A 12993-nucleotide genomic window follows, 5' to 3' on the forward strand; every position below is an offset into this window, starting at 1 on the left:
TGAAAAGGGCCATAAATGTGCAGTTAAATGACACAGACTGATGAGTACATTGACCAATGTCTCAGTTCAGAAATTATCATCTTTGTTTTTATAGGGAATGGGGAATATAGAGTTTGTGTGGATTACCAGCAAAAATACAGAACTGATTGGTGGAGAAGTAATGCCATATTATTTGTTGCTCTCCTGTAAGAAATTCAAAGAATGGAGACTAACAAATGTTACATAGGTTTTTGGGGGGCATCCTGTTTTATATTGCTTTGTTTTTAAAAGGAGTGAGTCGCATTACCAGCAGGAGTTAAAGTAAGGGGGAGTACAGCTCTCCCTCTTCTGCTAAAAGGAGAATGGGAGCACACGCCCTCCTTCTTGTCCTTCTCCATGGCTTGGAGAGCTTAGCTCCCCAAGAGTTTGTTGTCCTTGACTATGGGATCAGCTCTCATCACACAGAAGAATTTGAACTGGGAGCAGGAGGAAGGGGTTGTATCTGGCTGGGGAGTTTCTGGAATCATTAAATGGAGCAGTACTGCCTGATGTGGCAAGTAGAGGTGTCTCAGCTGGGAGTCCCCATCATATCTCCTCTAAAGTAAGTTCTGTTCTTACACTAGCTCCCTTTCCTGCCAAGATGCCTTTAAGTTGCCTGCAAGAAGGGGGGAAGGGAGAGGAAAGCCCTCTCCCTTTTTCTTCTTTATGATAAGCATGAAGGGGTTTCTGCTTCTGTGTGTTTTCCCTGCCTCCCACCCTCCATTAGAAATTTAGATCTATTCTACCTTGAAAGACTCTACTGAACTAGTGAAATTATGATGGGTCAAGAAGAGGTTGAAAACTGAATAATTGTGAGGGGAGAGGATTTAAATCAATTTTTTTAAAACTTTTTTCGGAACACCTATTTAATTCCAGAGCATTTGGGATAAATTATGTTTTTGTTAAAATGTCATCAAATTCAACCTTTGGTTTATTGTGAGCTCTCTCATCCTTTAATCAGTACTGTAAAACACACACCCCAGAAAAGTCTTCCAGCAACAACAGGGAAGATCAGACTTAACATTTCTGATATAGCTAAGACCAAAGGCAGGGGAGGGAGGGGCAGGAAAAATCAAACTTTTCATAAAGAAGCAAAAAAGGGAAGAACCCAAGTTTTAATTTTTTTTGCACAAAGTTAACTTTATTTCAAGGTAATCTAATGTACATATTTAGTATGTCTAATGTATAGTACCCTTACTCTGGAAAAAAAGGGAAAAAAATGGAAAAGACTTATTATATAAAGTAATACTTTTCCCTGCAGATGCAGAAGAAAGTCCCCTAAAAGAGGGTATATAAAACTTTTTAAAGTGGACATTATACTTGATCAGCTCAGTCATTTTGGAAATGTATATAATCAATCATTATTTTATCGATATTGGTGCCATCTCTGCTAGGAACCAAAATCTCCTTCCTAAAAGGTTACAGTTTACTAAAATCTGTTCTTAAACATAATGCTTTTGTATTTAAATATTGTCTCTGATTTTGTTTGTCAGCTATACAGTAAGCTCTCCACAGATCATCTGTTCCTGAGAAAGAGCAATGTTGTGTTGGCTGGAAAGCTGACATTTTTATGGTGGTCTTAATTTATTATGTATTTCGTGGCTATAGATAGATGCTATTGACATTAACCAATCTTAAAGGTCATATTCTGGGATTGGTTTTGTTCATGACATTTATATGTGCCCATTTTAATTTCATATTGGAAAAACTAAATCAGCAGATGTAAAATACATTGCATATTATAGTGTTTCTGAAATACATCAAAACAAATCTGCCAAGAAATACTATTGAGGCCTGTCAGTGTACAGTAACTCCTCACTTAATGTTGTAGTTATGTTGTAGGTATGTTCCTGAAAAATGCAACTTTAAGTGAAATGATGTTAAGCGAATCCAATTTCTCCATAAGAATGAATGTAAATGGGGGGGTTAGGTTCCAGGGAAATTTTTTTCCCCCCATATAGTACAGTACTGTAGTTGGAAGGTGCCCCTGCCTTACCCCACACAGGCACAGCCCACTGGCACTGGAGACAATGAGGCAGGCAAGGAGGCTGAAGGTGCTGTAGGCTAGGAGAAGCACAGTGCGCAGGGGCGGGGGGCTCAACCCTCAGCCCGCCCTTTCCACTCCTAAGCCTCCACCCTTAACCCACCTCTTCTTCCCCCCCTTATCCCCCTTTTCTCCACAGCCGCGTCCTTGCGCCTCCTTCCTCCCTCCCTCTCCTGCCCGCGGCAATAAGCTGGCTTGCGACGTTCAAGGGGCAGGAGGGGGGAAAGGAGCGAGGACTCGGCGCGCAGCCTCCCCCTTCCCTCCCCTGTCTCCTGCCTGCAGCAATTAGCTGGTTTGTGGCGTTCGGGAGGCAGGGGAGGGAGGGGAAGCCTGTGCGCCGAGTCCTTGCTCCTCCCCCTCCCTCCTGCCCCCTGAATATCACAAGCCAGCTGATTGCTGGGGGCAGGAGGAGGGGGAAGGCACTGATCTGCGGGGTCTGCCGGCAGGTGGGAGGCGCTGTGTGGGGAGGCGTAGGGGAGCTGATTGGAGGGTTGCCAGCTGTGGACAAAGCAGGCAGCCAAACGACGTTCTAGCGAAGCATTGCACAACTTTAAATGGAGCATGTTCTGTAATTGAGCAGGGACGTAAGATCGAAACAACGTTAAGTGGGGAGTTACTGTATTTGGGGGGAAACATCAGGTGTATTCAGCACGTTATTCAGTCTAAGCAGCATTCTCACTGATTTTTATAGTTTGACAATTGCTGTTTTTAAAAAATTACATATTTTAGTGCTCATTAAAGTTTCTGGATTGACATCCTCCATATTGAAGACCACCTTAAAGCTAAGTTAAAAACAGCATTTGTATAAGCTTTCCCACACTACCAATGTGCCTCAGTACTTCTGTGGCGAAACCAGACCTAGGTGGGTAGTTCAGTCTCTACACCAGGGATCGGCAATCTTTGGCACACGGCCCACCAGGGTAAGCACTCTGGGGGGCGGGGCCAATTTGTTTACCTGCCGCGTCCACAGGTTCGGCTGATCGTGGCTCCCACTGGCCGTGGTTCACCGCTCCAGGTCAATGGGGGCTGCGGGAAGCGGCACGGGCCGAGTGGGAGCCGGGATTGGCCGAACCTGCAGACGCAGCAGGTAAACAAACCAACCCGGCCTGCCAGGGGGCTTGCCAAAGGTTGCCGATCCCTGCTTTACACTTTGGCCTGTATACTTAAGGGATTAAATCTTGACCCCATTGAAGTCAATGGTAAAACTTCCACTGACTTCAGTTGGTCCATGATTTCACCCAGAAGGCCAACACTGTTGCCAATCAATACCATGTGTGATGGTGTATTTTTGTCACCTGAATACTTATATGCTGGGAACTAGATTGAGGCCATAGGCGTGCGCACAGGGTGTGCCGGGTGTGCCCAGGTGCATCCTAATGCCTGCGGGCCAGATCCGGCCCCTCAGGGTTTTGGATCCGGCCTGTGGGATTTGCCCCCCGTGGTGCCACAGGCCCCGTGCTGCTCTCAGAAGCGGCTGGCATGGCACCACATCCCTGGGGCTCCGGGGGCACAGGGCTCCATGTGTTGCTCCAGGCACCGCCCTCCGCAGCTCCCATTGGCTGGGAATGGGGAACCGCGGCCAATGGAAGCTTCGGAGGAGGTACCTGGAGGCGTGGCAAGGGCAGCGCGCAGAGCCCTGTGCCCTACGCCCCCCCCCCCAGGGGCCGCTCAGGGACGTGGTGAGCAGTGCGGTGTGGGGCCAGGGCAGGCAGGCAGGGAACGCGCTGCTGCAGTCAAGCGGTGCCGGGCTGGAGCCCGAACCCCTCCTGCACCCCGCCCCCCAACTCCCTGCCCTGAGCCCCCTGCCTGCATCTTGCACCCCTCCTGCACCCCAACCCCCTGCCCTGAACCCTCTGCCTGCACCCCGTACCCCTCTTGCACCCCAACTCCCTGTCCTGAACCCCTTGCCGCACCCCTCCTGCACCCCAAACCCCTGCCCTGAACCCCCTGCCTGCACCCCGCACCCCTCCTGCACCAACTCCCTGCCCTGAGCCCCTTCCTGCACACTGCATCCCCTCCCACACCCCGCATTCCCTCCTGCACCCCAACCTTTATGATGTTCGCCTTTAAAAAAAAAAAATCCCTGGGTGCACACCCTAATGAAATGTGCTGTGCACGCCTATGACTGAGGCTACCAATTATGAGTGGCTGTTAGAGACATAATTCATATGTTTTGTTTTTTCCCATAGGACTCTGAAATAAGTACAGTGACTGGCTTTTCACAGACTGATGGCTGATCGAGTGCTTGTGATTGGCAGTGGAGGCAGAGAGCACGCTCTGGCCTGGAAATTGGCACAATCTCCACATGTAAAACAAGTGCTAGTTGCTCCAGGAAATGCAGGAACAGCTGATAATGGAAAGATTTCAAATTCAGGTAATAGAAAGCAAATAAATGATATTTCAAGCTGTGCGCACGTATATAGATGTGTGAATATAAACAAAAACGGTTCAATATTATATGTTGAATCAGTAGAAATTAAGTGTGTCTTATTCTTTTCCACAAAAGATACCACAAATTATACCACATGCAAATAATTTTTGCTGTTTTTTTTTTTGTTTTTTTGTTTTTGAATGGTCAGATTATCTGATAAAACACTTACTCCTGGGGGCATTCTGCGCATGCACAGCATTTCTGTCCCCTGCAAATTTCTTTGATTCCCTGCAGAAAAATGGCTTTCTGACAGGGAAGCAAAGGGAAGCCACTAGAGCGGTCATGGAACCCTGCCCAGCAGTATGTTTCAGGTGCCTAGGGCAGCTGGCAGAGAGATAAATCACTGTGGGGCAGGAGACAGGACTAGGGAAGACCTGGCTGGTGGCTCCTACCCTCTGCCGGGCTCAGCTGTTAGTCACAGCTGGGCTGGGGAGGATGGGACTTCCTCTACCCCTGTACGGCATCTGGGGCTGGGTCAGCCCCCCCCCCCCCCCCGATTTCTCCCCTGGTTGCAGAAAATTTTGCAAAACTCCCCCCCACCCACCCTCCTGCACTTATCGCTCCTCAGCTGCATGGGGACAAATAGATTCCTCACAAGGCATATTAATACAGAACTTTGTGTAATTCATTTAAATGACAATACAGAATTGTATTTCCTGCACCTGTCAGAAGCAGTGCAAAGACTTGGGGGAGTCAGGGGTAATGGAAGAGCTGAGGGAGAGGGAAGGAGCATAGCGGTGTGGGTGGGAGGTTTTGCTTTGAGGGGGGGATGGTTAGGGTGTTGGGAAGCCTCCCCCATGCAGATCCTGGCTGACCCCAAGCCTCTCCCATTCAGTCAGGCATATCTACCTCTGTCCCCACACCCCTCATCTCCATGGGTCCCTGCAGCCCCTCTCCACCGTCCCCAGGCTCAACACTGTCACCCACTAGCTCCTGAGCCCATGCTCCAGTCTGACCCCCGAGTAGCCATTCTGAACCGCAGGCCCCCTCCGCAGCCCTGTGTGCCCCACTCTGTCCTAACCTGGCTCTGCGAACAGGGTGCTGTGATGAACTCTTACTCCTGGGGGAATTCTACAGCACTGGGTATAGAATTTTGTATTTTCCTGCATAAAATACATTTTGCCTAAGAAGCGCTGCAGTTCCGTCTTTCGCCCACCAGAGGCAGCTCTGGTGCTAGAATGCCTTTTTATTTTTAAAAAGAACAGGAGTACTTGTGGCACCTTAGAGACTAACAAATTTGTTAGTCTCTAAGGGCTGGTCTACACTGGGGGTGGGATCGATCCAAGATACGCAACTTCAGCTACGGTCGAAGTATCTTGGATCAAATTACCTGGGGTCCAGACAGCGCGGGATCGATGGCCACGGCTCCCCCGTCGACTGCGCTACTGCTGCTCGCTCTGGTGGAGTTCCGGAGTTGACGGTGAGCGCGTTCGGGAATCGATATATCGCGTCTTAACGAGACGCGATATATCGATCCCGGATAAATCGATTGCTACCCGCCGATACGGCGGGTAGTGAAGACGTACCCTCAGGTGCCACAAGTACTCCTGTTCTTTTTGCGGATACAGACTAACATGGCTGCTCCTCTGAACCCTTTTTATTTTTAAAATGTGCTAGTCTATTTGTATAAACATGTTTTAAAAATGTTTACTTGGGCTACCCAAAATAAACATAGCGTAATTAATATTTAATGACTGTATATTTATCAGATATTGTGCATAACTTTCAGTTATCTATTCTGGACTCCATTTTTAGTTCTATTTCAGTTTTTATAACGTTTGTAAGGGCTTAACACCCTTTAAGTTGTTCAGCTCTCCTTTTGCCTATAATATCCTATTCCAACACTGTTTGGGGGTGGAATTATAACCCCCTTTGTCTTTGATTCAGTGTACAAGTGTTTTATACTTGTAACTTAAGTATATATCTTTATTCTTTTCAGCTGTGTTAGTCAGCAATCATACTATCCTTGCCCAGTTCTGCAAAGACCATAACATTGGACTTGTGGTAGTTGGACCAGAGGCACACTTGGGAGCTGGTAAGGTTAGAATAAATTCTCTTGTTAGAAAAAGCCAAATGCCTTGAATTTATCTTAAAAGATAAATAATCATATTGAAGTTTTAAACTGTATTCTATCCTTAATTTAACTGAAGTGTGAGAATATTCTAGGTTTTTCTCTATACTGTACATGTAAGATTATTTTATGTCTAATTTTTGCTTCATAGCTGTGTACATGTTAGACATCATGTGGGAAATGTGCAGTCACTGAATGGTCTCACTACAAAGCTTTGTAAAATAAGATTAAAAGTCTCTTGAAACCAAATGATGAAACAGATAACTTAATCCATTTGTAAAATAACATTTTGAGCATTAAACTGTTCACTATAGCAAAGGACATAGCAGGCTGCTTGGATGGTGCTTTGGGAGGTACTTAAGAACATAAAAACTGCCCTACTGGGTCAGACCAATGATCCATCTAGCCCAGTATCCTGTCTTCTGACAGGGGCCAATGTCAGGTGCTTCAGAGGGAATGAACAGAACAGGTAATTAACAAGTGATCCATCTCCTGTCTCCCATTCCCAGCTTTTGGCAAACAGAGGGGTAAGGACACCATCCCTGCCCTCCTTGGCTAATAGCCCTTGATGGAATCGATCCTCCATGAACGTATCTAGTTCTTTTTTGCCTCTATATAAAACCACATCTTGAATTCTGCATGCAGATCTGGTTGCTCCATCTCAAAAAGGATATATTGGAATTGGAGAAAGTACAGAAAAGGGCAACAAAAATGATTAGGGACTTCTCAGCTTGGAAAAGAGACTGCTAATGGGGGATATGATAGAAGTCTATAAAATCATGACTGGTATGGAAAAAGTAAATAAGGAAGTGTTATTTACTCCTCATAACACAAGAACTAGGGGGCACCAAATGAAATGTAGGCTTCCATGCTAACAGCACCCTGAATATTTTTAAATGAGGGATGAGAACAAAAATAAAATGGTAATAAAGCACACAAACCCATCAATAATGTAAAGATGTTATAGAGTAACGGCCTTCACCAAACAAGGACACTCCACTAGAGAAGTAGATTGCATTATGGAACGGGTCACCCAAATACCCTGAGAGAACCTGTTTCAATTCAGAAGAAAAGAACCCTCCAACACACCCTCCTAGTTGTCACCTACCACCCCACAATGGCACACACAGGGAGTATCATTAAACAATTAGGAAATCTTTCCTGAACCCCCTCTTCTGGCCTTCAAACAACCCCCCCCAACCTTTCCAAGCTCACTGTCAAAAGCAAGCTCCCCACAGATCAGGACACTCCAACTCAAAATAACAACAGATGCTTAACCTGCAGATATATCTCCACTGCTACAATGATCAACTCCCAGCACAACGCTTCTTTCAAGATCCATGGGTCCTACACATGCCTCTCACAATATGTAATGTACCTTATCCAGCGCACTAAATGCCCCAATAACAACTGAGTGGGTGAAACGAGACAGTCACTATGTCTTGAATTCACACAGAAAAATGACAAAAGACAAAAAGACCGCGTCCCCTGTGGGTGAACACTTTTCATGAAATGATCACTCCATATCTAACCTCTCAGTTCTCATCCTCAAAGGAAACCTGCACAGCACCTTCAAAAGACGAACCTGGGAGCTTAAATTCATAACAGTGCTAGACACTAAAAATTACGGTCTTAATAAAGAAACTGGATTTATGGGCTTATTACAACAATGTATAACCCATTAACCCCCCCTTTTTTTGTCCTATGACTGGAGAGTTTTTAACAGGCCACTTCACCTTGAATGGCTCTTAGAATATGTGTTAACTACTTATGCTAAACAATCTGTCCCACCTTGTATTTACTTCTGACACTCTTGAATACCTTTCCCAGACCTGAAGAAGAGCTCTGTTTAAGCTCGAAAGCTTGTCTCTCTCTCTCTCTCTCCAGCAGAAGTTGGTCCAATAAAAGATGTTACCTCACCCACCTTTTTTCTATTATAGCAGTGGTTTTCAACCTTTTTTTTTCATTTGTGGACGTCTAAAGCATTTTGAATGGCGGTATGGACCCCTTTGGAAATATTAGACACAGTCTGCAGACCCACAGGGGTCTGCGGACCATAGGTTGAAAACCACGGTCTTCTAGAATAAAAAGGCCATCTTAGGTAGACATTTGAATATTTGAGTGCATTTATCTTTTGGCACTCTTCAATTACTAGGCATTGTGGATGACTTGATGTCAGCTGGAGTTAGATGTTTTGGTCCCTCAGCCAAGGCAGCTCAGCTACAGACCAATACAAGCTTTGCCAAAGCCTTTCTGGATTGTCATGGGATCCCAACAGCAAGATGGAAAGCATTCGCCAACCCTCAAGAAGCTTGTAGCTTTATTACCAGGTAAATCATCCGTCACTTGAAGCTTATTCACTTTTTCAAGTATCTTGTATATTTGGTCTTGCCCATGGGTGGTGAGTACAATAGGCCAGGGAAGGCTAAACGTCCCCTGGCAGAGCCGCTGCTGCGGGACAGTAGGTTGTGGGTTTTTGCTTATTATGTGCTATGCAGGTTCCAGGGCAGCTGAGGCAGTGATATCTGCTATTCAGTTTCCTGGGTTCATCAGTGATCTCCCTTGACTCCAGAGAGATTACTGAAGAACCTGGGAAGCTGAGTAGCAGATACTGCCTCCTCAGCTGCTCCGAACCTGCATAGCACATATAAAAAGCTCAGCATCCATCTGCTGGGCATCTGGGGGTCTCGGGAGGCGAGACGCACTGCCTTTCCCATTCTCCAGCTCGGGTTGGTCATCCAGCACAGCGAGGCCAGCCCAGGGCTCCTCCATTGGCGACGGGAGTGGATTGGGGTTCCGCCAGCCCGGGGCTTCTCCGGCCACAGGAGGAGGGGCGCAGGGCACCTGCCATGCATTGAGTCCACAAATTGTGTTTTCTCTTATGTCATCTATTTCTTCTTACTAATTTTACCCAAACAAGTTCTACTACACTATTTTCTATTACAGTTATGCAAAGGAACTTTGATATGTAAACAATAAAAGAACCTACAACACAAAGAAGAAAAGCAATCCCAGATTGACATGCACTGCAGAATATGAGCTTTTTGTGCTTGCTCCTGCTTCTAATTGAAGTCAAGAATTGGGCTTTGTGTCAGTGGTTTAAAATATGAAAAAGAAAATGTGCAATATCCGAAAATGTGTGTCTGTTTGCATGCTGGTGTTATGAATAATCTGTTCAAATATTCCATTTAGTTTTGCTATCCACAGGGCCGCTCCAGGCACCAGCTCAGCAAGCAGGTGCTTGGGGCGGCGAAGGGGAAGGGGCGGTACGTCTGGCTCTTTGGTGGCGGGTCCCTCAGTCCCTCTGGAAGGGAAGGACCTGCCGCCGAATAAGAAAGCGGCGCGGTGGAGCTGCCGCCAAAGTGCCACCGATCACGATCGTGGCATTTTATTTTATTATTTTTCCGCCGCTTGGGGCAGCAAAAACCCTGGAGCTGGCCCTGGCTATCCAATATCTGAGGGAGGAGGAAAGATGTATAAAATGTGGTTAAGCTATCTTTTGGAATTGGATAATAAATCATTTTTATACTCAAAGAATACATGCTGTAATGTTGCGTAAACTACACCGTATTCCTCATGTAACAAAGTAGCTGAATCCCTGCTTTAAGTGCAAAACTAAGCATTAATTATGACTGTGACCTGAACACTGAGCGAATGTCAGAGCCTGCACTAGTTCTCAGGAGTTCCTGGTTGCCAGTCCTGTGCTTAGGCCACAAGACCATATTAAGTCCATCTGAAAATATGACATGTAAGATTGGCACAAGCAGGTACATTTTAATGTATAATTCCTCAGAAAAAGGGGAAAATTTTAGAAGTGTTCAACTTAGAAATTTACCTTTTAGAGGATGCATTGGAGATGTCTGATCCTGACTCTAATGTGCCCTGCCATCACTTATAGCACAGACTTTCCTGCACTGGTTATAAAGGCTAGTGGCCAAGCTGCTAGAAAAGAAATAATTATTGCAGCCAGCAAAGAGGAAGCCTGCAGAGCTGTGCAAGAGATTTTGCAGGTAAGCTACCCTTTGTTTAAATACTGTGAGGTCTGATTCTCGTTGCCTGGTGACCTGGAAGAAATGAACTTGAGGATTTCACTCTGTTCTCTAGCCCAAGCAGACAAGTGTTTTTCATCACAAAACCCACCACTTTGTTGGGCTGAGAGCTGAATGGACCTTGAAACTGAATTATTTTCTTAACCTAAGGAGGTTCCCTCCAGCTCAGGGCTGGTGTACTGGGAAGCTTACTCTGCTGCTGTCTATGCTGTACCTGTTCTCTGAGTAAAAGGAAGGCTTCAGTCACCAAAACTGACTGTTTCTTGTGACTGTGGGCCATTTTCCTGATGCTTTGCCCAGGCATATATCTGGGCAGAGTTCCTCTGGGTGGCATCTATTGATTCCTTTGACCCTTTCTCATGGCAATGGGTGTTGACCAGTGTTCTCTGCTCAGTTTCCCCCTCTAGATCCCTCATTTTGTATCTGTGATCTTCACCCCCTTTTTTTTTTTTTTTTTTTTTTTTTTTTGTCCCGTATGTAATCAGTTAAGTTCTGGGTTCTGTGGTGCCTCTCTGGTCTGAGGGAGGTGGTCTTTTCATTACTTTGGTTGTCTCTGCCCAGAATCCCAGGATTAACATAAGCTGGCTCTTTTCATATACACCTCTACTCCAATATAACGTGACCTGATATAATATGAATTCAGATATAACACGGTAAAGCAGTGCTCCAGGGGTGGGAGGGGGGACTGCACACTCCGGCGGATCAAAGCAAGTTCGATATAACGCAGTTTCACCTATAACACGGTAAGATTTTTTGGCTCCCGAGGACAGCATTATATCAGGGTAGAGGTGTACTTTGTCTTTCCTTCTCTTTGCGATGCTTTTCTTTTTTAAAGAGAAGACGATCTAACTGATGGATGTCACAGCTAATAACTAAAGAATATTTTTAATGCAGGATAAAGTGTTTGGAGAGACTGGAGAGACGGTTGTCATTGAAGAACTTCTTGAAGGGGAAGAGCTATCTGTATGTTCAGTTTTGGCTCAATAGTTTGGTCACAAATCCTTTTATGCACTTGTATTGTTGTTACACTTTTTTGCCTAAAAGCATGAATTCTTCATTTTAACTAGTCTGTGTTTTATATGGCAACCACATAAATATGTAAGATGTGCAGTCTGATGTCAAGTTAGTCAATATACATTCTCAGTACAACTCTATTCTACATTAACCATAAATATGCAGTAACTGTGATCTGTGGGGATGAATTGATCCTCTAGAGGAGAAAAAAAGGATTTGCTGATTTTTAATATATCCACTTTGCTGTAATTCTTGCATTCCATCCTAAATTGTTGTCCCAATGCTTAGTTCACTTTTTGTATCTGTAAATACAGTTGTGGTCCCTTCCTTGCTGTAGACTATATGTTACTCATCTGCAGGATACAATTTAAGCTTACCTGTGTGGCGCAGGTCTGGATGTTGTGCCACAGTTACAAGATGAATTCTCTACACAAGATTTTACTCCATTACCAAAGATAATAGTTTGCTCTCTTTTTAGGCCCTGAGCCTGCAAATATTTACTCTGTGCTTAATTTTAAGCACTTGAATGGTTCCAATGAAGTCAGTGGGACTACTCACATGCCTAAAGATAAGCATAAATTTAAGTGGAATTGTTGAATCAGGACCTTAATGTACCCAGCCCTGATAGTATAGTAGAAGGGAATTCTTATATGTGGCCCTCACCAGTCAAAACCATTGGCTCCAGAAATCTTTGTTAATACCTAAATAAATAATTAAGACAGGCTACTCCTTGTAGTCAGTGGAGTTACAACAAGATGAATTTGGCCCATTGTTTTCTAGTTTTGAACCTTAAATACTAATGACAGGGCTAAATCTGTGGCCTTCTGAGCTGATTTCAGTTGATACAGAACATAACCATTTGAGTACATTCTGTGATGTTTGTCTTTCTTTATAGTGCTTGTGCTTCACTGATGGTGTCACTGTTGCTCCCATGCCACTAGTCCAGGTCCACAAACAGTTAATGGATGGAGACCAGGGTCCAAATACTGCAGGGATGGGAGCTTATTGCCCAGTACCACAGGTGTAGTGATCTTTTGATTTTATTTTCCAAATTTACTCATGAAATGTAATTAAGCATTGATGAATTTGTTAATAAGGGCCCAATTCTGTTGCCATTGTGTAGGCAAAACTCCCTGTGAAGTCAGTGCTTTATTTGCATAAGGATATGGAGCTCCAGTCCTATTATTCATTCTTGGACTTCAGGTTTGAGTTCTGGGAAATGGTCTCCCTTGTGGCTTTTCTGTTAATTTTAGGAATGGTGTGCCTCCCAAGCTGTTAGCAGCTTTGGAAATGAGCATACACTTAAAAAAGTGGACCTGTGTAATTCCCGACATATCTGGAGGCTTTTTGTATCTTAAACATGACT

At 44.9% G+C, this 12993-nt stretch overlaps 1 protein-coding gene across 1 annotated transcript in view; it reads left to right on the forward strand.

Moving 5' to 3' along the window:
• The first annotated feature begins 380 nt into the window (after positions 1 to 380).
• LOC117867212 (trifunctional purine biosynthetic protein adenosine-3-like) overlaps positions 381 to 12993 on the forward strand; it is a 44156-nt gene continuing 31543 nt past the window's right edge. Inside the window, exons 1-7 of the mRNA XM_034752052.1 lie at positions 381 to 580; positions 4252 to 4436; positions 6433 to 6528; positions 8720 to 8894; positions 10463 to 10574; positions 11508 to 11576; positions 12523 to 12648. Of these exons, the coding sequence (XP_034607943.1) occupies positions 4292 to 4436; positions 6433 to 6528; positions 8720 to 8894; positions 10463 to 10574; positions 11508 to 11576; positions 12523 to 12648 (723 nt within the window). The 5' untranslated portion in view covers positions 381 to 580; positions 4252 to 4291. The remainder of the gene's footprint in view (positions 581 to 4251; positions 4437 to 6432; positions 6529 to 8719; positions 8895 to 10462; positions 10575 to 11507; positions 11577 to 12522; positions 12649 to 12993) is intronic.

The sequence above is a fragment of the Trachemys scripta genome, chromosome 1 (assembly GCF_013100865.1).
Source record: "Trachemys scripta elegans isolate TJP31775 chromosome 1, CAS_Tse_1.0, whole genome shotgun sequence".
Lineage (NCBI taxonomy): Eukaryota > Metazoa > Chordata > Testudines > Emydidae > Trachemys > Trachemys scripta.